Source organism: Dendropsophus ebraccatus, chromosome 3 (assembly GCF_027789765.1).
Source record: "Dendropsophus ebraccatus isolate aDenEbr1 chromosome 3, aDenEbr1.pat, whole genome shotgun sequence".
NCBI classification, from domain to species: Eukaryota; Metazoa; Chordata; class Amphibia; order Anura; family Hylidae; genus Dendropsophus; species Dendropsophus ebraccatus.
The window spans coordinates 96865399-96891112 of NC_091456.1; the positions used below are offsets into that span (position 1 = coordinate 96865399).

General features: G+C 42.7%; 1 protein-coding gene across 2 annotated transcripts in view; it reads right to left on the minus strand.

The window, feature by feature from the left end:
• CPAMD8 (C3 and PZP like alpha-2-macroglobulin domain containing 8) overlaps positions 1 to 25714 on the minus strand; it is a 131672-nt gene that overhangs the window by 63758 nt on the left and 42200 nt on the right. For both annotated transcript variants that reach the window (XM_069962282.1, XM_069962281.1), the window contains exons 4-11: positions 21224 to 21389; positions 21086 to 21138; positions 20960 to 20977; positions 18520 to 18574; positions 17938 to 18051; positions 16554 to 16638; positions 15967 to 16075; positions 125 to 352 (exon numbers count right to left, since the gene is read on the minus strand). In XM_069962282.1, the coding sequence (XP_069818383.1) occupies positions 125 to 352; positions 15967 to 16075; positions 16554 to 16638; positions 17938 to 18051; positions 18520 to 18574; positions 20960 to 20977; positions 21086 to 21138; positions 21224 to 21389 (828 nt within the window). The remainder of the gene's footprint in view (positions 1 to 124; positions 353 to 15966; positions 16076 to 16553; positions 16639 to 17937; positions 18052 to 18519; positions 18575 to 20959; positions 20978 to 21085; positions 21139 to 21223; positions 21390 to 25714) is intronic.

Below are 25714 nucleotides of genomic sequence, written 5' to 3' on the forward strand. Positions count from 1 at the left end.
AATTAGTCTGCTAGTAATGATGTACAGAGCAAAAGTGGATAGGATTTGTCTAAATGCTGCATAAATTTCAATGTATGGATACATGAGGCAAGTGTCTAATTTATATCCCTTTGTCATAACTTACTTTGCCTTGGTAAGGAAGGCCTGGTTTGAACTGTTTGCGTGTGTCCTTGGTATATTTTATATCAATCAGTTGCTTCTGAACTGGAGTGTTGTCATCAAAAGTGACTTGCTTGCTCCCATCCACAGCAGTCACCGTGGCCCAAATATTCACTGTCCCACGGAAATGTTCGGAGTAGTCAACCGGCATCATATCTTTTGCACAAATTTCGAATGTTGCTGAACCATAAATCTGAATGATAGAAAATATAAAATAGTTAGATACAATCTTGTTGTATATATGGGGAATACATGTAGTGTAATTATAGTTTAATCAATGTAGTCTTTTTTTTCTGTGAAATTCTAGATGTCATAAACACTGATAATTTTCAGGCTGCTCAGATGTAACAATCCAAAAATAAAATTCTGAACATTTCAATAGAAAATAGCTTCAATACTTTTCATGTGGATAAAAATTATGTTTATATAGTAGGTTCCCTTTAACCCCTTAAGGACGGAGCCAGTTTTAATTTTTGTGCCTTAGTTTTTTCCTCCTTATGTTTAAAAGGCCACTGCGCTTGCATATTTCCCCCTACAGACCCACATGAGCCCTAATTTTTTGCAACACCAATTATACTTTACAAATACAGACTTAATTTTTCTATAAAATATGCTGAAAAAAAGAGAAAAAAAATTATATGTGCAGTGAAATTTGAAAAAAATGCGCAATTCCTTTTATTTCGAGGGGTTTCGTATTTATGCCATTCGCTCGATGGTATAACTGACATGTTACCTATGTTCCTCAAGTCAGTACCATTACAACGATATGTAACTTGTATAACTTTTTAACCTTTAAAAATAAAACTAAATGTGTTTAAAATTGCTCTATTCCCTTCCTTATAACGCTTTTATTGTTTGGTCTATGGGGCTGTGTACAGTGTCATTTTTTGCGCCACAATCTGTTCTTTCTTTCAGTACCTTATAGACAAAACATAAGTCTCGCAGATCTCCCCCAACCCAGAAAAAACCCTCATACTATGGATGGAGGACTTAGTATTTAGTGCTTACACAAAAGTATAGGGTTCTAATGACAGACTAGCAAACCGATAAGGGAGAAACTGAACCTCTAAATAATCAATGTACAGAAAGAGTCATTAGGAAAATATATCTTTATTGATTTAAAACACATGATCAAATTAATGCAAAGGGAAACAGTGAATCACGACTGGAAAGATGTTTAAAAACAACAACAACAAAGAACATACAAGCGGGGGGTAGTGCAGGTGGACCAAGGACATAGCCGAAACGTACGTCGGGGTGGGGGCTGCCTGTGGACATCTTTACTATTTCCACTCTGGTAATATATTGTCTGTTACTATTTTGTATTGTTATATTTATCATCTTTAGAAGAAACACACATGGGTGTGTGTCATTGGTCCACCTGCACTACCCCCTGTTTGTATGTTCGTTGTTGTTGTTTTTAAACATCTTTCCAGTCGTAATTCACTGTTTCCCTTTGCATTAATTTGATCATGTGTTTTAAATCAATAAAGAGGTGGTGTGGTTTAGCCGCCGAGGAGAGAGGATGTGTTCCGCAGAGCTCCTGCTTCAGCTTCTACTCAGCTATTACTCCACCGATTGGACTTACTACTTTTACAGCCTGACAGACTAACTTTCTACCTCTCCCGCAAGAGGACTCTTATATCCCGGAAAGCAACGGCAGCCGGCCGGAGAAGACAACAAGCCTCTCTCTACGTCGCGACGGCTCCACAGCATGGCACGGGCCTCTTCGCTGCACCATTCCTGGACTTGCTAAGCGCGGCTGCCGGAGCGGTGTGGCAGACCTCTCCGGCAGAGGCTGAGACGGCAGAGCGGCTCCCGGAGGAGGCCTTGCCGGCGTCAGCCGACACTTCTCAACGCCCGAGACATAGTACATTGGGGCGGTCAACTGTAAGTTCTTCTCTTGCCATCAACCAGCAGTCCCCATCTTCTGCTACAGGGGCCTCCACACGGCGCTGCAGGCGGAAACTCTCCTCTAAGACTGGTCCAGGGCCAGCGCCTTCTAGCCCCTCTATTACCCCTAGACCCTCCATAGTCCCGGTTGCTGACAAGGCCGCTTACATTCAACCACCAAGAGCCCCAGCCGTATGCTTTCCATCTGTTGCCATTGACAATGCGACGATTAGGTGGCTTGATGTTTTGTGTGACACTTCGGTTCCCTCGGAACCAGACTCTCTGAGAAGAATACTCCTTACGCTGATCTCCTCCATTAACGAGGGTCTTGCGTGAACTGTGGCTGCTATTGAGGGCGCTATTCATACCATAGCCCAAAAAGTTCAAAAATTGGAAGACAATATGGTTACAGTTGTTGACAATTACAATGCTTTACGGGATGATTACCAGGAATTGGATACAGAAGTGAAACACCTGCATACTATACTAAGCCAAGTGGATGACCGTTCTAGAATTAATAACATAAAAATAAGGGGGATACTGGAATCTGTGCTGGCTCCTGAACTGCCTAAAGTTGTCCAGACTCTTATCAAAGATCTCTTACCTACCTACTCTCCTGAGGAGCTTACTATTGACTCGATACGACGCATACCCCGACCTAAACAACTGCCTACTGCTGCCCCTAGAGACACGATTGTCAGATTGCACCACTTTAATGCTAGGAAGCGATTCTTGCAGCTAACAGGCAGCGTCGCGGCTTTGCAAATAAACAGGAGACAATTTCGGTTTACCCTGATCTGTCAGCGGCCACGCTTGGGTGGCGCAAATCATTGACCCCTTTTACGTCGGTTCTGAGAGACAATCCCATTCGCTATAAATGGGCCTCCCTGGGACGATTGCAGGTCTTTAAAGGAGCTGACACATTTATCGTAGATGACTTGCGGATGGGTCTTTCTCTTCTGGACGACCGGAATCTAGCATACCGTCAACATCGGGTTTCTACACCATCACTGGCTGAGAAAAGTGGCTCTTCTGATTGAACTCCCATATGATTGTGACTATGACTTTGCCTTTCAATCTACAGCGACCCACAAGCTGGCGGAACTTATTATACCATCTCCTTATATTTCCTCCTCGGTTTTGAACTGGACTCAGTGCCCCCACGCATATAACTCTTTTTCCATCTAGAGTTGGCATTGTCTGTTTGTGTTGCGTCATAAAGACGCTTGAGTAGATGTTTGTCATTTCTGTGTTACTGTTCTAGTCAATATTTGCTGTGTTGATGCCCATAATTTTAGCCTTGTTTTCTTCTTTGTTCTCTGTGGTGTGTCCCTCTCTTTAGCTGGTCGCTTCCTAACTAGCTTGTTCGGTGGATCATATCACTGTGCTTATACTTTTATTGGGCTAATAGCGCACGTCTTGTGCCCTTCTGTCTACTGTTTGCATTATGTTATGTGTTTGAAAACCTCTATTGTTTATCTCTTTTTATTTTATACTGTGTTCTTTCTAGAGCATATCTCAGCTTCTGTTATGATAACTTTTCATCTCAAACTTGTTGTATTGTCTAAAAACTGAAAAAAAACCTTTTGTCAATAAAAATTTATTGAAACATTAAATCAATAAAGATATATTTTCCTAATGATTCTTTCTGTACATTGATTATTTAGAGGTTCAGTTTCTCCCTTATCGTTTTTCTATTATAATGGTCTGCTGCAGACCATCTACATGGATTGCCGAGTCGGGATCAGTGTCATTCCGACGCTGAGTCCCGTCCGTCTCAATACTGTGGTTCCTGGCCACACACAGCAACTGGGGACCGCGGGCTTCAGAGAGGGCTTACACTGGGAGTCCTCTCTGATCACCCTTAACGGCCACATGACGCGTATACCAGTAATGCGTCGTTAAAGGGTTTAATTGATGCAAATGCATGTGTAAGTGCCTGAGATGGAGAATTTAGACTCTGTGCCCACATAAGGACAGGTATGTTGTGAATGACAAAAGCCTATATCAGTAATATCGATATAGAAATAGAATACAATGTTGCAAAGTAAATATTAATTGAAAATCAAAGCAGTGTATGAGATGCCACTTCTAATAAATTCCCCCCTCAGTGTAAAGGATATCTTAAAGTGTCACTGTTGCTATAACTTTCAAAATATAAAATCAACAGTAGATGTGATGTAAAGCAAGTTTGCAATTAACATAATTTTTTTCTTTTTAAGTTATCATTGAAAACACAGCACTTCCTGTTTTCTGATTTTTTTTTCTCAAAAAAACAGGAAACTGTCAGAAAACAGGAAGTCCTGTGTTTCCCAGGACATTTGAGCGACATGACACTGACACTTTAATGTTAATTAATTAAATAAGAAAACCAGCCTAGACACAGACATTAGAGAACTACCAGCAGAAACTAGTTTGTGTGGCTGTTTTGATCTTTGACCCACCCTCTAGGGCAGGGCTTCTCAAACTGTGAGGCACCCCCTAGTTGTTGGTGAGGCCCAGCTGGTAAGCCAGTTTTCACAAAGTAACTATGATATGCACAGTCCTTTTGCTGTTTGCAAAAATCTCCATTTTAGCAACATTATTAATTTATTTTGTACTTGGTTTATTAGTATATAGAGCTTGGGGGACGGGTAAAAAGCTAGCCCTAGCAGTATTTCAGCTTTTAAATGGACTTCCACCACAGATGGTGAGGCCCAGACACCCTCATGGTCAGTTTGGTAAGGCCCAGGCATTTCCTTGGTCTGTTGGGTGAGGCTCCAGTAGAAAAAGTTTGAGAAGCACTGCTCTAGGGTGCCCTCACACAGCACTTTTGTTTGAAGTTTTTACGCCCCCCAAAAAACACCAGTGCAGTGCATGGTGTTTTTGTTTATGCGGTTGCGTTTTTCTTTCATTTTTAACTTTATGTGTGGATGTCTTTTTTTTGTACTTTGGGTGTTTTTCAGGTCAGCGTTTTTACCCAAACATGGACTTCACTACTGAAGTTCGTGTTAAGGTCAAAATGCCAACCCAAGTGCACTCGCTCCAGAAAGGAAAGGGTTAGGTAAAACCTTCCTTGCTGGAGCGGGTGGCAGACAGAGAGTGCCCTTTTTACCTGGTTCTTGGGGAGGCAGAATGGCAGTTAAATGAACCCCTTGTGAGCCAGACTGTTCTCTGTTGCGGGGGGGGGGGGGTTAACTCACACCGGTCTTCATTCACTCAGTGGCTTATCAGGGACAATGCTTCACCCACTGATTGGCTGAAATGACACTTGTGCCTTGTCGTGTCAGTGTCATGCAGCTGGAACCAGAACCTCATGCGGTAACCAATAGGCGTATGGCCAATAATCCTGGTAACAGCACATGACTACTAGGGACTACCATACCCCCCTACCCCCCTCAAAAAGTCTGAAAGGGAGGTGGGAGACTAAAAAAATAAAAACAAAAAAAGTTGTTTCCTTCCCCCTGCTCCCTTTCGCTGCCCCCCTGCAAGGTGTTGCCCTAGGCACTGGACCATGGGTGCCTAGTGGTAAATACAGCCCTTGTCAGGGTGAGTATCAATAGGGTCCCCCTTCTCCCCCCAGCTCTGCACCCATCCCAGCAAGGAAGGGGGGTTACTTAACCCCCTACCTTGCTGGGATTGTAGTGTCACAGCACAGGTGTGCCACTAAGTCTTTATGCACCTGGGCAAAGTAACTCATTCTCACAAAGGGAATCCAGTGACTGTATTATGTGTTTTTCCCCACTAGGTCATGGTCTGTCTTTCCTATTTATTATACTATGCACAGCTGGAAGAAGCATTGGGTGAAAATGTATTTGTCACATGTTTGTTCCTATCCCATCATAGGTGCAGGTATTTCCCTTCCTTTCTTTCTCCTATCTTAGCTCCTCTTTCTCTTACACGCACAGCCCCACCAGTCACCGGTAGGTTTAGTTTCCCCCGATAAAAGGAGGTTAGTTCCTGGTGGGTGGTCTTCTTGTTCAGTCAGTGGTGAGAAACACACACAGAGAGACAGTTCCTGCTGCAGTGAAGCCAGGGCCTGGCTCAGGCCAGGACCCTTGACAGGGACCAAGAGACTTATTCTTTTTATACAGTTAAACACCGCTAGCATGCAGTGCTAGTCTCCTCAGGAGGAAGGACATCCTCTTAGGATCACCTTGTCTATGCCAGGGATACTCTCTACACAACACAGGACCCCAGTAGGACAAAGCTGCAGATAACGCCTATGTATCCTACTGCAACGCTCTGCTATTCTGAGAAATCCTGGGAAGTCTTGTCAACCCAGTGCAGGGAACTGGGACCTCGTATTACCCTAACAGAATGGGTACCCCGACAGTATATGGCATAAGGCGGTCAGATCAAGGGTATTTATACGTGAATATGAGTATCTTCTTCTTCTCCGTTGTTCACTACACTATAACGGCACTGTACACTGCTGCATTTGACAGCGTCCGTAAGATGCTCCTCTACTCCACTTTCCTCTTGCCTACATGCTACTTCTACTACCTCTTACCTGCACCTACAGTTGCCAAAGTACTATTGTATTGCACAGAAGATTTTTTTTTTGTATTCAACAAGTTTTATTGAAAGATAGAAGTTTACACAAGCATATCACAGAATGTAATAAGAGAAAAGGGGGTAGCAATAAAATTACAAATACAGTATGAGTTAGAGTACAAAACAAAATCACCTGGGACCTAATGGATGTCCCCTACACTCAGTGAGCAACCAACTCAGGGGCTGTAATTTGACAACGAGATCCTCCAAAATAGCAATGCAATCAATTACATCCACACAGGATCCCTTTAAGAACACAACATCACAGCTGCTTGAACATGAAAAACAGAAAAAAAAAACAGAATGCAAGGAAAAGAAAATATGAAGAGAAACAAGAAGAAAGAAAGAAAGAAAGAAAGAAAGAAAGAGAGAAAGAAAGAAAGAAAGAAAGAAAGAAAGAAAGAAAGAAAGAAAGAAAGAAAGAAAGAAAGAAAGAAAGAAAGAAAAGAAAAGAAAAGATTGCCAATGTGAACACAATTTTGGACTGGGGTGATCCAGAAGATAGCGGGCAGTACGGGAGTAGAGATGGATGTAGACCTCCGATTAGCTATATTGGGCGACACCTCCAGTTTATCATATAATCACTCGGGGAAGACAAGAGAGAGAGTGTTGAGGTTGTTTTTCTATGCAAAATTGCTAATTATGAGAAAATGGATATCAGCTCAGCCCCCAAGTCTGGCCGAATGGGAGCAACTGGTGAAATATTATGAAGGTGTTTAGGGATGTGGATATATAGGTAATATTCTTTATGGGTTTGGCATTGTTCCCCTTTTTTTTTCTTTTCTCTTCCTCCCTCGCTTAGGAGTCCATACGTGCTTGGTCCGGGGTTGGGAAAGGGGGTGGGTGGGATTGTGGAGAGATTATGGTGATTGTAATATTATGTATACTTTTTCTTAAATGTTTTATATTTTGGAATTGAAATAAAATAAAATAAATAATTAAAAAAAAAAAAGATTGCCAATGTGGTCCTCCGTAACCCCAAAAGAGGACAGAAAACTACTAAAGCTCAAATTAAAATGTCACTGTTGTGAATTTTTTTTTGCAGAAATCAATAGTCCAGGCGATTTTAAAGGGAACCAATCACTGGAAAAAAGCATATAGAGCTTTTGAAATGTGCTGTTAGAGCACACAGCACACTTGCCACACGTGTTTACATAGCCTCCGTGCCTTCCCCGTGTAAGCCGCAAAGTAACTTTATAAAACTGGCGCCCTGTATGCTAATTACCTGAGGTAGTCACCTGGGCGGTGTTCGGCTAGCAGGTAGTCACGGTCCCCTGGGCATTCTACCGCTGTAATCACGCCCCTCTGGGCGTGATTCAAATGTCAGAGTGGCTGTGGCGTCACTCGGGAGCGCGCCGTGCCCAACGTCGGCGCGCTTACGTACTGATGCCGGCCGCCGCCGCACATGCGCAGTGCAGCTGCTTCCATTCCGGTTGGACTGCGCCTGTGCAGAATAGCCTCGAACTCCGGCTAACAGGCTATTCGAGGCTATTCTGCAGAGGCGCAGTACCGCCGGAATGGAAGCGGCTGCACTGCGCATGTGCGGCGGCGTCCGGCATCAGAATGTCACAGCTACTCGGCCATTTGAATCACGCCCAGAGGGGCGTGATTACAGCGGTAGAACGCCCAGGGGACTGTGACTACCTGCTAGCCGAACACCGCCCAGGTGACTACCTCAGGTAATTAGCATACAGGGCGCCAGTTTTATAAAGTTACTTTGCGGCTTACACGGGGAAGGCACGAAGGCTATGGAAACACGTGTGGCAAGTGTGCTGTGTGCTCTAACAGCACATTTCAAAAGCTCTATATACGTTTTTCCGGTGATTGGTTCCCTTTAAGAAACTTTGTAATTGGGTTTATTAGCCGAAAAATGCATTTTTATCATGAAAAAGCAGTTTGAAACTCTCCCCCATCTTCATTGTTCTCCTATGGAGAGAGTTAAATAAAAGACCAAAACAGGACAACAAAGAGTTAATCTACAAATACCTCACCCTCTATCTCCCCTGACAGTCACCACTGACTTCTCTGAGCTCTGATTACAGCATTCACCCAGCTCCCTGCCTGTAATCCTCTGTTATCTGCTTTCTGCTATCTGCTTTCTGCTGTCAGCTAACTCCCTCCTCCCTCCTCCCCCCTCCCCTCTCCCTAGAACAGACTGGGTACGTCTGATGCAACAAGTCAATATTTCCTGATTTTTTGAAGTGGATGGAAAAGAGGAGGGAGAAACTTTGTAATTGGGTTTATTATCCAAATATGCCATTATCTGCATTCAAAAAGCCTTTTCCCAGGTCCCCCCCGGACCTGGGAAAAGGCTTTTTAAATGCAGATAATGGCATATTTGGATAATAAACCCAAATACAAAGTTTCTTAAAATCGCCTGGACTATTGATTCTGCAAAAAAAAAAAAAAAAAAAATACGACAGTGAAGGAGCAATCACACATGCAAGTTCTTTCTCCCAGCCACTCTGGAACGCTGGAGGCAGGGGGTTAGAGGAGGAGAGCAATATAGCATATATCAAAGACACTGTGTGTGTAGGGAATGTAGCCACCACACACAGATCCTCAAAATAAGTCAACGATCTGTGAAACTGCACGGGAGCCTTATTGACGCTATAGTAGTGCAATAGCTGATTATATTGCAGCGCCAGGGCACTAGATCTATCACCTTCGGGAACAATAGCCTTGTAACTCTTAAGAGCACAAGCAGTCAGAAAATGTTTAATAAGGATAGGCTTATCAGAGCTAACACCCAAAAAGGTGGAGGAAGAACCCCCCAGAAAAAAATCTGGATTATGCAAGAGGGGGGATAATGGCCCCCCCAACAGTGAATAATGGCACCTTCCGAAACTGTGAGTAGAAGGCGGACACCTAATGGAAGAGACAAAAGGAAATAATGCCACACGTGTACGTGGCCATCTAGCAGGATACATCCACAGAATGGACGAGAGCGGCGTGTCTGCCACCACCGACTTCACCACCACCCACAGCTTCACCGAACCATTATGGAACCAGTCCAGTACTCTAGTGGCCACAGCAGCAAGGTAGTATAGGAAAGGATCCGGCAATGCCAGCCTGCCCGCAAGTTTAGACCTTGTCAAGGTGGACCTAGCAATGCGGGGTCGTGAACATTTCCAGACAAATCTGGAAAAGACCTTTGTGAGTGCTGCAAAAAATTTCATGGGAATAAGGACAGGAATTGTCTAGAATAAATAGAGCAAGCGTGGAAGCAAGTTCATCTTTAATATATTTATCTGTCCTATCCATGAAAATTCCTTCCTATCCCATTTTAAAAGGTCACCCTTGAAACGCTCCAATAGGGGTTCAAAATTAAGCAAAAACGTTTGGGACAATACCCACACCCAGGTACTTAAACGCCTTATCCGTCCACAAGAGGGGGAAGGCATCCTAAAGAACTCTGAGAGCAGGTCGGGAAATATTCAAGTTAAGAGCTACACTTTTAGTGAAGTTAATCTTGTAATTACTGAGATCACTGAAATGCTGCAAAGTGGGCAACAAGGCAGGGGTGGACGTGGTTGGGTCAGTGAGATAGAGGAGCAAATCATCAGCAAATGCCGAACATTTGAAATGATGAGATCCGATCCGAACCCCTTTAATGTCACCATTCGCCCTAATGGCCTGTAAAAGGTGCTCCATAACCAGAACGTATAACAGGGGAGATAAAGGGCACCCTAAAACCTCAGTATACAGCCACAGTAATGCAGTCTGTCTGAGAAAAGCAGCAACAGAATCAGTCGTCGCTTTCGAAGATTTAGGGAGAGAGTATAGTCCCATATAATAATCTCTAAAAGTAGTTAGAATATCGGATGTCAGGTGGGTCAGATCCCCATTAGAGCGCTTCACGGACGCCATGTGTATGGCCGCTGGCTTATCACGCAGGGCTCTAGCCAACATCCGACCGGACTTATTGCCCCATTCATAGTACATGCTAGAGCATACCTGTCTAAATGTATTTTGTTTACGGTCTAAAAGAGTCCGTATATCCTGTCCGTATATCCTGTCTTCTTTTTGTAAGTGCTCTGAAAGTATCATTGTCCAAGGAAACTTTATGCTTAATCTCCAGGTCATGTAGCTCAGAGAGCAGCTTCTTCAGCTTAGATGCAGCATCCCTTTTCAGCCCTGCGCCGTGCTTGATCAGGATGCCTCTCAACACGCACTTTAATACTTCCCATTGTGTTTGAAGGGAACAGGTGTCATCAACATGGTCAGCAGTAAAATGGTGAATAGCAGATTTGAGGTCAGCCAAACAAACAACATCATGTAATAGAGACTCATTGAGCCGCCACGGGCATTGGCTGGAAAGGAAAGGATACAATGAACTGGAGCATGATCTGAATTTACTATGTTTCCTATGGACGACGACACAACACGTAGAAGAATATGATGACTTGTAAAAACATAGTCTAAGCGACTGTACATGTGAATAGAACGCGTAATATTAGTCCTCTGCGTGTAGAAGACAATTGCATGGCATGAAGAGCTCTACGAGTTTCGTTCATTTTCTGGTAAGACAGCGGCCTGAGAAAGTATCTAACAGCAGGTTTAATGCCGCATTTATGTCACCACAGAGAATAATATGGCCTTGAGCGAACACATTCAGCTCATCTAAAATTTTTACCAAACAGGTATGCTGACCTTGATTGGGCAAATAAATCGTGGCGACTGTGAACAATTAACCCATGATAGTACATCGGACAAACAAATAATGAGCATCCATATCCACTCGAGTATCCAACACCTCACATGCAAGCGACTTATGAAAGAATATAGCCACACCTTTCGTTTTCGCTACGGTGTTACAACTATGGCACCAAGTAGGGGAATATCTACTTCTAAAAGAGGGTTATTTAGAATGCAGGAAATGGAATTCCTGTAGACACAATATCTGCGTCCTCAACTTGCGCATGGCATATAAAATTTGAGACCTTTTTTCGGGTTTATTAAATCCCTGAACATTCAGGGACGACACCTTAAGTGACGCCATCATAATATCCAAAGCACAAGGTGTGGGCGTCAGGGACTAGGTGAAGGACCACATTGGCAAGGGAAAGTAAAAGAGAAAAAGAAGTAGAATAACAGAAAAAGCATCGCCAAGATAGAGGCGGCAAACAATCTAGAAGCACAATCAATGATTGCATCAAACCAATGGTGGACAACCAACAACTTCCTATTGGGGGGTAAGGTAAAAAGAATCAGCAAAAATTATGCTAACATCAGGGGTTCCGCTATTCGGACCATGTGCCTTAAATAACTGATAACATGATATATGGAGGGGAAAACTAGTAAGAGAACATATGGACACAAAAATACACATGTATGGGGTATTTTGCATAAAGAAAACAGGAGCTAGGAGACCTAGCTGACTACTCGTTCAAAATCTTACACAAACAACTGAGCAATAACTCATGGTTCTGATTCAGATCTAGAGTCCTGTCTAGGACATTGTCTGGATCGCTGTGATCTCGGAGACAGGCGAGGGTGGGCTCCAGCTGGGCCACCTGAGGCAAAGGAAGTGCTTAGGAAGGCATAAGGGTCACACAATATGGCCTCCCATTCCAGTAATGCAAGTATAGGTAAATCCAGTGCTTCCAATAAGCTCAGCAGGTCAGAAGAGTGTCGAAGCGTCACAGTCTTGCCATCCAGGGTTACAATGAGGGAAAAAGGAAAACCCCAGCAATCTGGGATGTTCCTTGACTACAGCATGCCCAGCAGCGGTTTCAGTGAGGCACGGAGGAGCAGGGTTCGCCTAGCCTAGTCAGGAAAAAACTTTAATTTTGCACCGTCAAAGTCTATTTCCGGCATAGATCTGGCCTTTTGCATAATACTTTCTTTGATAGCATAATAATGAATCCTGCATATTACATCCCTCGGCTTGGCAGGATCAGTGCTCTGCGGGCGCAGAGCTCTATGGGCCCGGTCTATTTCAATATGTGAAAATATCTGTCAAAGTAGGTATAAGATCAGGGGTGCAAGTAGCTTCCGGAAGTCCTCGAATTCTTATATTGTTCCTCCGATTTCGGTTTCCTAAGTCATCCAAATGGGATGAGAGATGCTGCTGCTGCGTTTGGGAGGAAATGGTGTCTTACACATGTGACATAGTCTGCTGCATAGAGGTCTTAAATGCTTCCAATTCTTGGACCTTAGATTGTAGAGAGGCGATATCAGTTTGCACTACCCCTAAGTCCTGCTGCCATGCACTTTTGAGATCAGCTCCAGATTTGCTTTAGTGGCAAGGAAAGTGAGAAGGGCCTGAAATTCCGGATGACCCTGAAGTATTGCGGCCGCATCTGAGCTAGGTAAGGGTCCTGGTGGTCTGAGGGCAGCAGGAGAGGTGGTGATGGAAGACATTGCAGGGCCTGAGTCCATTTGTGAGTAGAGAGGGGGGATGGGGTGGGTGAGGTACACAGAGGAGGCCTATCAGGCCTTGTTGCCATAGGAACCAGTGGTGCAGAAGAGGCCCACACATCTAGAGCCTGAGGATGGTAGGCGACTTGAACACAGGGGCCAGCGTCTATTCCAGGAAGGGCCACTGCAGGTGAGTCTGCTGTCAGTCCCTGGGATGACAGGTGTAGTTGGGGCCTCCGCTATGTCCTGGGACACTGGTATGTGAGGTAGTGCAGGCCGGCTCACACGTGGCCAAGATGGCGCCCCCCGCGTGTTTTCTCCCCTGCTCCTTACCGCCTCCCTTCACCGCTGACCAAGAGTGCCACTCACAGCTACTAGAGAGCGGGGATGCTGGTCCTCCGATCCCGTCCTGCGGCTCTGCACTGCGCCCATTGTCTCCTCTCAGTGCGGCTCCAGATGCCGAGGGACGCTCGCCCTCCCGCTCACTATCAGCGTCCTGTCCGCTGCCCGGTGTATGATCACGGCACACTCCCAGGGGATCCCGCAGCAGCACAGGCGCCCCTCCTTTCTCCACGCCCGCACTCTCCTGTTGCCGGGCAGGCGTCTGGCGGGTCCTCCGTACAGCGTGCTGTGGTAGTGGGAGGGAAGATGGTGCCGCCGGAAGTCCCCCCTCTCCTCGGTCCCCTATTAGCTCCGACAGAAGAGCAAAAAAGTAAAAAATCGGTGTCCCTGGCATCTTAGGGGGCACAGCTTGCTAGACTTTTTGGCATTCTTCACCCCCATATGAAGCGGCGTTTTCCACTCAGAAACGATGGTTTGGAGCGGAGCTCACTCTAGACACATCCGGCTCCCTGCATGGCTAGGGCACGCCCTGCACAGAAGATCTTAAGTAAACGGACCTCACACCTGCACAAACACACCAGGTTTACACTTGGGTTATCTGAAGTCTTGGAAACAGTGCCTGTTTGTGCAGGGATGGGTGTCAACACCACTCTGGGCTACCGTGACAAGTGCCCAAGTGATCTACAAAGCTGCCCCAACACCTCACCAGCTACCCCGGCATACGGCTGCTCGGCCTTCTGTAGTATGGGTACATTGTGACATCAATGTGGCCTCCACCTGGTAGTCAATAGAAGTTTATGATTTGCCTTACACACAGCAAAAAAAAAAAAGGCAATGTGAAGCCAGCCTTAAGCTGTTGAGAAACAAATATAGCTGAAAATAGGAACTGGAAGTTGAAAGTACAACAAAGGAATGAGCCAAACATAACATTTCGACAACTCTCGCCAGAACTGTACAAATTAGCTTTTATCCAAAAAGATGAGAACTGTATTTTGAGTGCCTCCTTGGTAGCAAACCTGTTATTTCTGAAATGATCAATTCTTGAAATTAATGAAAGTGGACGTTTTCAACCAAAACAAAAGTATTTTTACAGCAAATCAATATACTACTGTATCTACTGGTGTCACTTTTTCCTGTAATGCTGTACAGATCACTTTACGGCAGTTCCCTACCTTACAGATTGAACAGGAAGTTTCACTTTAGTTTTAAGCCTAGTTGCCAAAATAACAACTGCAAGATTACTGGATTATTACAGATTAATTACGGCTATGTTCACACTGTAAGTTCCGCAGAAATCACGTCCATAGTGGGGCAGGCTGAGGGAATCCCGGCCGGAGTGTATACACATAGCATACATTCCGGCCGGGAACCCTAGAGGCGCTGTAGAAAACTGACATGTCAGTTTTCTGCGGCTGCTATTCAGTAAATAGCGGACGCAGAAAACCCTGTCAGCTCACACAATAGAGCAGCTCCGACCGCATGCTCCAATATGTGCTGTGGGGAGTTCTAATGCTGGCGCGCACTGATGCGTTCTCATCAGAACTCAGCGGCGCTAAAGATCATCCTGCTGGTACTGCAGTACCGGCCAGGTCACGGAACGGCCGGTCTATTACCAAGTGTTAACATAGCCTAATACAGATAAAAAAATGTGAAAAAACATCACCTAAAATTATTTTGAAGTATATTTAATATAAATACTTTAAACAAGTCTTCACTTACAGTACAGGAGTGCAGAAGATGGTGTTGCCATGCTATAATAGAATGCGCTCTGACCAGTGTAGGAGGAACCACAATACAAACAACTAATTCCTTAGGCCTGAATGAAAATATGAATTTTGGTTGTTTCCTGGCAATATATAATGCATCTATTACTTTGTGATATATTTATTATCATCTTATTTATTGATAATTTTGGTATTTGCAGCATACAGTACATACATGTACTGTAGTTTACGCATGTTGTAGTATTTTTTAAAAAGGAATTTACAGAATTTTAGATTTATTATTTAATACAAGTGGTTTTCATATTGCAGTAATACCTTATAGTAAAAGGAATCTAAAAATAATAAATAAATAATCTTTTTTTAAGTTTTATTTGTTTTGGTACATAGACACTTAGGAGGACATTTATGAAGTCTGGCTTTTTTTACGCCGGGCTTACAAATGTCCCAGCAGCTCCGGAGCTCAGAGCATTATGTAGAGGCGCATTGCCTCTACATTAATCCGGATCACACGGAGCCCGTCCGTGCGAAGATTTTGAAATCTACACCAGCTCAGAGCTGGCGTAGGTTTCAGTGTCATTTTTTCACCAGAAAAATGATAAATGCAGCGCCCCCTCTGGGTGCTGCCGCACCCCCTCTCCGCCCCACTGGCGAAGGTGGTACAGATGGGGCAGATGCGAACAAAATATTCGCAAAAATACCCTTTATGAATATTTTGATGCCAATGTGCCCCATATGCGCCAAAAAAGGCATTCGCCTTTTCATACATGTCCCCCTTACTGTATACTGTATCCCAGAATATTCCCAGAAAGACTGTTTGTCCTTTGCTATGTGCCATTGATCATGTATGGGCCAATTTGAACAAACCAAATAAAAGCATGGTAAAACTCATGTCCACCAGACCTGCTGTTTAAAATTAGCAACAGCATTTATAAAATGTATCCAGTCTTACCTCCATGGATTTAAGCACTTGGTGTCCTATCTCGTGCCGGTAGTACCCAACACCCATAACTGTCATGTTGATTGTTAGGAATCCATTCACAGGCTTCCCAAATGTATATCTAGAATATGAGATTAAATAATAATATGACAGATATTATGTGGACTTCAAAAACTTATACCAGAAGACATTTTTGTTCTTGGTCCCTATTGTTGCAATAGATATTGGAATCAAGGATTTTAAGGGGTATTCTAGCATGTAAAAACTTTTGATATTGTGCTGCCCTTATATAAAACATAATGAAGATCTTATTCTAACCTCACCATGCCTCCCCTCTGACCACTACTGCTACCACTTCTGCAGACAGGAACTTGTCTTGGCAGTGACAGCCCACTCAGCCTATTACTGCAGGGGACCTAATGACGCTGCAGGGGGACACCAGGGTAGTGTGAAGAGGGAAATACAATATAAAAAGATTTTTTTGGAGTACCTCTTTAATGAAACTTATAAGAGCAATAAGGGACATTCCATTAAAAACATTAAACATAAGAAAGAGGATTTTTGAGATATTCTATTACTAAGACTGTCACTTACTGTACCTTGCCAGGATTTTTCCTTTTTCGCAAATATTTATATCCCTAATAAAGGAGGGAGGACTTATAACCAGCTCGAACTTTGGAAGCACTAAAAAAGTAAAAATATACTTCTAAGTTAGTATATATGTGTAAAATAAACATAGAAATATGTAGATGCAGTCATTAATATATCTTAATTATTGTTGAGTGGCCTGCCGAATTGTTTGGGTTAGGCAACGTTCTTCAAACATGAACACTTGGCATTTAACTTGTGACATCTGGAGAAGTTGGATGCCACCCTAGGGAGTGCTGAAAAGCATGTTTACCTAGATTCTCCCGATTCCAGAAGTCAAATGCAGAGGGTTCAGGTTCTGGGAACATTGTCCTGAACAGTTCAACATTATCATTAATCTATTAATTGGAGCAAGTTTAGAGCTGTATTTTATGTAACACATGACGGAAAAAGGGACATTTGGTGTATGGAATTAATTCATCATAGTCAAGCTCATGTTCTTTTATTTTGTACAGGGATAAAGGGGTACAAATCTTCTAAGTATTGGGTCATGTAACATAATTCTGTATTTTGTGGACAAATTCTCACATCAGTTCTGTATATTTGCATGTCTGAAAAGCTCTGCTTCGGAAAGTGTTTTTTTTCCCCCTACAGGATCCAAACATTAAAGCGACTCTGTACCCACAATCTGACTCCCCCAAACCGCTTGTACCTTTAGATAGCTGCTTTTAATCCAAGCTCTGTCCTGGGGTTCATTCGGCAGGGGATGCAGTTATTGTCATAAAAACAACTTTTAATCCGGCAGCGCTGTATCTAACGGCCGGGGCTTACATTTGTATATGAATTAGGCTGGCACACCCTCTCTGTCCTTCCTCCCCACCCTCCTCATCATTAGGAATGCTCCAGGCAGATTGCTTCCTATTCCCTACCTGTGTGTATAATGAACATGGGCTGGATCGTTAATACACCTGTGCAAAGCTCAAACAGCAGTAAATGTTCCTGGATCATTAATAATGATGAGGAGGGTGGGAAGGAAGGTCGGAGAGGTGGTGCCAGCCTAATGCATATACAAATGTAAGCCCCGGCCGTTAGACACAGCGCTGCAGGATTAAAAGTTGTTTTTATGACAATAACTGCATCACCTGCCAAACGGACCGCAGGGCAGATCTTGGATTAAAAGCAGCTATCAGAAGGTAAAAGTGGTTGGGGGGGACAGATTGTGGGTACAGAGTCGCTTTAAATACGGTCAGAAAATAAAGTACAGACCACAAAAATAGTTGCGTGAGGGAACATTATACACTCCTAAATGTGATGCACTGGGTTGCCCACTACTAGTTTAAATATAACATGTCAGTGATTGCCATCAGTAATACACCAACAAAAAATGTTTCTCACCATATTTCTGCACAGCAAAAGATTTGTTAAACACATGGCCTTGCGTTTCAGCAAAAATCAGCCACTCCCCAAACACAGGCTGATCAGATAGAGGAAAACTCATGTTGATAATTCCTGTTAAATGAAGAAACAGAAAAGTAGTAATATTTTATGACAATAAAATGCATCCCTATTGCGAATGAATACGCTTTTGGAGGAATGTATCATTGTGTATTTGAAGTGCTTCTTCACACTTTTTTTCATACACGTTTCTATAAAGGTATAAGTTAGGACATACGCATCTCTTTGATGATAGACCAATGTGGCAGACACAGAATGTGACTTAGAATGCCATCTACTTATTTGTTTTTGTAAGGCTGGGTTCACACTGCGTTTGTGCAGTGTAAAAAGAATAAAAAAGACTGATAAAAATGCATACATATTTAACATACACATAAACGTGGGTGAGCATGTTTTATTGTACGCTAATAAACAGATGCATTTTGATAATTTTTTAAATGCTTTTTTATCATGGAAGTGTGAAACCACCCTAAGGTCTAGATATCTTTATACTGTTTTGCTAATACTGGAGATCTAACTCACCACAGCAGATTGGATTTAGATCTGTCCACTGAGTAATCCTAGATCCACGTGGATCCTGAAACCAAAACATACAACACAGTTCTGTACACTATATAGGTGTGGAGAAAAAAAAAAGTCAGAAACAAGAAGAGGTATCCGAAGCTGCATGGTGTTGTGCCAGGGCTCTACCTGGAGCAGGGGAACATTACATACTATGGTGTTGTCACTGCCTTGCTTGCCTGATTTGATCTGAAGGTATCAACCTTTGGTCGGGCTTCCTGACCTGATACCAACCAACCTGTTACCAACTTGGAACTTATTGACCATAACCCTGTGCAAAGTGTACCTCAAGTGTTTTACCCCCCTAGAAATGACTATTGTGCATGATAGTCATTTCTCTAATGTAAATGTATTTTCAATTTGACACATATTTTCTATTCCGAGGCCAAATTCAAAATACATTTAGATTGTATAGCTACATGATGAAGAAAAAACACTGCAGGTACAACTAGACTTCAAAAAATTCAAATAGCAAGGTCCTTATAACTTTGCAGTTTAAGTGTAAGGATACCCTAATCTTTGCATATTAAATTATTGGGTACCAGCTCAATAAAGATCTATGGATCTTCCTTTTTGCTTGTTATTGGGCTTTTCCTCTAAGGGAACAAAGTTTGGAAACATTGTGCAACTCTACTTTATCACTCTGACAGTTTGTTCGAAATCTAGTAGGAGTGTATTACATGGAGAGTGTAAGGCTGCAATTGCATGTCCGCAATATATGCTCCGTAAGCTGACTGTATATCACGGACTGAACTCTAACGGAACTCCTGGCATCATAATTTTGTTTTGATGCAGGGAGCTTTGTAACAGCTAAAGATCTTTGCTGCTGAACTGACACAGCTGTGTCAATAGAGTAGCACAGTTTTTTTTACCTTTTACAGAGCTCCCGGAATCATAATAAAATGTGAGCCTGGGAGTTCCGTAAGAGTTCAAGAGATCAGTCTGTGATATACAGTCAGCTTATGGACCATATATCATTTATTACGGATGTGTCACTGTAGCCTAAGGATACATTCACACATTCTGTGTTCTGCACAGAACACGGATGTGGTAAGCATGTAACAGACTTCTCCCCCCGCCCGGACAGTATCTGTGATAAGATGCTGGGAGTGTGGGAACTGTACAGATATGCGCCGCGCTGTAATGAATCAGCCGCATGGCGCTGTCATTGCAGCGCGGCACATTTGAATACAGTTCCCCTGCTCCCAGCATCTTATCACAGATGCTGCCCAGGTGGGGGAGAAGTGTGTTACATGCATACCACATCCGTGTTCCATCTTACATCCGTCTTACGTGTGAATGCAGCCTCATAGGGTAAAAGGGAAACAAAAAAAAAACATGGGAGGCATTTGAGTATTCTCATAGTCATTCATGGGAGATCATGAGAGCAGGTGGCAATATTATGAAGCAAAATGCTGAGAAAGGTTAGGGGAGTACTTATGGGTGAATGTCCCATGTAGATGAAATAGATGAGATACAAGGAATGTAGTGATTTTATAGGTGGCATATACCAGTATGAACTTTGGTGGACTTTATCATTTGCGACATTTATGATGTTGTTCATATGTCTGTGACTGGTTTCAGCTTGCTAACATGCAACAAATTCAGCACACAAAAAATGATAGGTTACGTCTGCTCCATACTGATGTCCACACACAAAAAAAGGTTGCGTTTCATAAATCTTTCATAAATATGGAGATATGTTCACACACCATTTCCTTTTTGGCTGTTTAATGGTTGATTTTTAGGACGGCCGGCATTTCAAGGCCAAATGACGGATGGTATTTTATACTTTTTATTCTAAAGAATTGCTGTCAAACATCCAAAAGAAAAAAAGACAGTGTGTGAACATAGGCTTATACTAAAAGGTGATGAATCTAAACTGCTAATATGTCGGTAAGACCATTTGGAACACTGGGGTGCCATTAGGAGCACTGCCCCGCTCCTTGGATGATTATTACAAGAGCCGGTGCTATGGGGCGAGGCAGTGCTTCTTCCAGCACCTCAGTGCTCCAAATGGTCTTACCAAACCGTGGAGTGAACGACTAAGTGCACAGTAATGGAGGCGAGGATGAAGGTAAGAGACATACCTTCCTCCTTGGCAGCCCCTATGCAATTGGGATATATTAGCAAATTAGTTCCCCTTTTAAAAATAAGGAGCACTCATGGGAGATGGATTGATGACAAATGTTGCACAATTTTTTCAAAAATTTGCGAAAGTTACATGTCTGACCTTGATTGTTTAGCATTGATATATTCCCTGCTTTATTTTTCAGTTGACTGAAAGGCACTCGAAAGACAGACCAAGCAAGGAGCAAAAGAGAAGTTGTGGGATTAGTCTAACAATGAGGTGAACAAGGATCTCAGGGTTACTGCTATGAGTGGATACCTCACAACTTACCATTATGTAAGCTTCAACCTAAAATGAAAACAAAATTCACATGTGAACTACAGGTGTATATATTGCTTTATTGTTTGTATAATGTAAAAGCAAACAAAACAGGGCAAGGAGCCATATGGGCCTTACCTTCTCCTTGGCTGGACGCAAATCAGGTGTCACCATGTACAAATTGATAAGTACTACAGACAGATTGAAGGAATACCGTGGGTGAGGATACATTCATTAAAGAAAGGCCAATGCAGAACATATACATATCATTCTTACCCTTTTGTTTCGGCTTATACACTGGTTTATCAGTCTGTATAAATAAAGATAGACCTTTGCTATCCACAGTAACAGTGGTAGAGTTATGAAATATGAATCCACCATCATTTAAATGACGATTGCCCCAAACTTTTAGATGAGCTTGTCCTCTTAGACCTGGTGGCACCTATCATAGGAGGAAAATAATTTTAAAATTACCAAAAATAATTTACATAATAATTACTTTATTTAATAATTTACAAATCTTCAGGATATTTGTTCCCTAATAATCTTTATCTGCTGCCATTAACAGTGGAGGGCGGTGGATGTGGCCCACGGCATGGTGGTTAGTCCTGATAAATGTCTGCAGGAAAAAGGAAGGTCCAGCATATATCCATGAATATCAATCAATGTGCTAATAGCCTGAAACCTGCAGGATTTATTGAATACCCTGTACATGTGATGATATCAGTTATCTATATGAATTAAGACATTTTTAATGGACTTTTTAATGGACCTTTTTTGAAATATGCCTGGGAATGGGTTATTTGAAAAAAAAAAAACATGCTTACGTGCCTAGCTCCCGCACCACCACCACTATCTTACCGATCTGTCCCCCTGTGTGGCCGCTTCCTGGTTCTGGGGCTGTGAAGCTGCAGGCTCAACAAGCCAATCAGCAACTGAAGTGGGACACTGCTGCAGCAGCTGATTGGCTGAGGAGGCCTACATCACAGCCACAGATCCAGGAAATAGCCACATAGAGGAACAGGTTGGTACAATACCAGTGGTGGAGCGGGGGACCAGGCACATAAGTGTGCTTTATTATTTTCAAACAAACCATCCTTGGGCATCTTTTGTTCAAGACCTATGTCACTAATGTCAGATTGGTTTTGCTTCTGCAGGTGACAGAAGAGCTTTAAACATGTAATGTATTTAGTTTTAAGGAACACACGATATAAGAAGTTTCTACGTAGAGCATTCTGTAGTTCAGACAGGGAAACATTACAGTAGGGCCCAATAATGTAGTAATTATACATTACTACAATATAATAAAGTTAATATTTTAGAGCAGTGGGAGCAAATGGGTTAATAAGGCTCAATATGTAATCCTAGGAAGTGTAAAAATCTTCACATGGGAAGTTGACAAGCATCCATTTCTCTCCTTTAATGACTAATATGTGTTTAAGGCGTCCCCTTGCTTTCACAGATTCCCTTATGGCTTATTCTGCCAAAGGCATTAATGTGTCCTTTCCCCCTAGCTTTCCATCTCTTTACAGAAAAGGCTTTGCACAATGAAAGAAGCAAAGACATGGAAAACCTTGAATATTCATGTGTTTATTTTTTATTGATACCATTACTCTTAATTAATTCAGCACTGAGGAATAAATTAATAATGCATACAATATTAAATCTAGAGACCAATTGCTAAATCAAAGAAATGAGTCATAAATATCATTTATTTATGAAGGAAAGTGATCAAAACATCAAAAAAAGTATGTGAACCCTTTACTTTCAGTATCTGGTAAGACCCCCTTGGGCAGCAATAACTAAATCTAAACGTTTGTAGTAATTGTCAATTAGTCCTGCACATCAGCTTGGAGGACTTTTATCCCATTCCCCCATACAAAAGAGCTTAAAGGCGTACTCCAGTATGAGATAATGATATAATGTTATTACCAATAGTCCTCACTTCAGTGGCTTTTCACCACTGACAGGAAATGGAAAATGGAAGGACTACAAAACTTGTATTAATCCCAGCTTCTATCCCCGGTGTCAATGCTTTATCTTTGAAGTCACAGGTGGCTTGGCTGGATAGCTCCCCCCCCCCCCCCCCCCCCTTAATGATTCACCAGTTCACCATCTCTGACCAGCCCCTCCAGTCTACACTTGTGAAGGCAAGAAGTGACAGAAGCAGCTGCTGCAACTTCACTATAGAGGGCTTTGTTCACACATGTTGGAGTTTCATTGCAGTACTGCAGCGTCTTCACAAAAATGATGCAGTAACACAAGCATGCTGTGTGGTGTTACATGCAGAGGATACAGTGTGCTGTGTGGTGTTACAGGTAGATAATACAGCGTGCTATGTGGTGTTACAGGTAGAGAATACAGCGTGCTGTGTGGTGTTACAGGTAGAGAATACAGCGTGCTATGTGGTGTTACATGCAGAGGATACAGTGTGCTGTGTGGTGTTACAGGTAGATAATACAGCGTGCTATGTGGTGTTACAGGTAGAGAATACAGCGTGCTGTGTGGTGTTACAGGTAGAGAATACAATGTGCTGTGTGGTGTTACAGGTAGAGAATACAGCGTGCTGTGTGGTGTTACAGGTAGAGAATACAGCGTGCTGTATGGTATTACAGGTAGAGAATACAGCATGATGTGTGGTGTTACAGGTGGAGAATACAGTGTGCTGTGTGGTGTTACAGGTAGAGAATACAGTGTGTTGTGTGGTGTTACAGGTAGAAAATAGTGTGCTTTGTGGTGTTACAGGTAGAGAATACAGTGTGTTGTGTGGTGTTACAGGTAGAGAATACAGCGTGCTGTTAGGTGTTACAGGTAGAGAATACAGTGTGCTGTTACAGGTAGAGAATGCAGCTCGCTGTGTGGTGTAACAGAAAGAGAATACAGTGTGCTGTGTGGTGTTACAAGTAGAGAATACAGTGTGCTGTGTGGTGTTACAGGTAGAGAATACAGTGTGCTGTGTGGTGTTACAGGTAGAGAATACAGAGTGCTGTGTGGTGTTACAGGTAGAGAATACAGTGTGCTGTGATGTGTTACAGGTAGAGAATACAGCGTGCTGTGTAGTGTTACAGGTAGAGAATACAGCGTGCGGTGTGGTGTTACAGGTAGAGAATACAGTGTGCTGTGTGGTGTTACAGATAAAGAATACAGCGTGCTGTGTGGTGTTACAGGTAGAGAATACAGCGTACTGTGTGGTGTTACAGGTAGAGAATACAGCGTACTGTGTGGTGTTACAGGTAGAGAATACAGCGTGCTGTGTGGTGTTACAGGTAGAGAATACAGCCTGCTGTGTGGTGTTACAGGTAGAGAATACAGCGTGCTGTGTGGTGTTACAGGTAGAGAATACAGCGTGCTGTGTGGTGTTACAGGTAGAGAATACAGCGTGCTGTGTGGTGTTACAGGTAGAGAATACAGCGTGCTGTGTGGTGTTACAGGTAGAGAATACAGCATGCTGTGTGGTGTTACAGGTAGAGAATACAGCGTGCTGTGATGTGTTACAGATAGAGAATACAGTGTGCTGTGTGGTGTTACAGGTAGAGAATACAGTATGCTGTGATGTGTTACAGGTAGAGAATACAGTGTGCTGTTACAGGTAGGAATTACAGTGTGCTGTGTGGTGTTACAAGTAAAAGAAAATAGAACAGCGCTCCATAGCACAGATCAGAGCACACTGGTAGGTAATAGCAATAATTAAGAAGTTGTTACCTGGTGGGGTTGTGCAAGGGGAGGCACAACACTCAACAATAGCATGTATCAGGACCGCAGCCACTCCCCAGATTCTCCATAAAATGAATTGCAATATCAACAAAAAAAACTCCCTCCAACTAGGGTTTAAAAGGTACACAAAATAAATGGTAAAAAATTTATTATAAAAACATTCATGGCGACACATGTTTCTAAACCGATACGGTTTCGTTCTCAAGTGTCATGAGATGCCACTTGAGAACGAAACTGGATTGGTTTAGAAACGCGCTGTGTCGCCATGAATGTTTTTATAATACATTTTAAACCATTTATTTTGTGTACCTTTTGGACCTGCGAGCGAACAAACCCTAGTTGGAGGGAGGTTTTTTTTGTCATGTGGTGTTACAGGTAGAGAATACAGTGTGCAGTGTGGGTGGGACCACAATAAAATGATAAATTACTGCAATTAATTCAGTAACACAATGAAACTGCAATGTGTGAACACAGCCTAGATGTTCTGCAACAGCTTTGGGTGGGGAATGGGCAGGGTGCAGCAGGTTTATTTTTTTTTTACCTTTAGCTGGAGTACCCCTTTGATTTCTGTTCTGTTGGTGGGTTTCTTCCCACAAACTGCTAGCTTTAGGTTCTTTCATAACTTTCCTGATGGATTAAGGTCAGGACTTTGATTTGGCCATTTCAAAACTTTAACTTTACTGTTCTTTAAAGCATACCCCTTTATTAATAAAATCTATTGACATGTCAAAGGGACATGTCCAAAATTTTGATTGGTGGGTGTTAAACAAGTCCACCCACTGATCAGAACAAGCAGGAAGAACTGTAATTGCCGCAATCTCCATCTAGTAAGTTCTGGTAAATGTCAGCAGTGAGACCCCAAAAAATCTAAACTTTTGAAATGTCCCTGTCACATGTCCTATTTAACCATTTTTGGTAGAACAACTTCAGGGTTGTTGTCTTGCTGCATGACCCATGTTTTATTAAGGTTCAGTTCACAGACAGATGCTCTGACATTCTCCTTGCTAAAATTTAAAATTCATTATTCCAACAATGATGACAATTTGTCCAAAT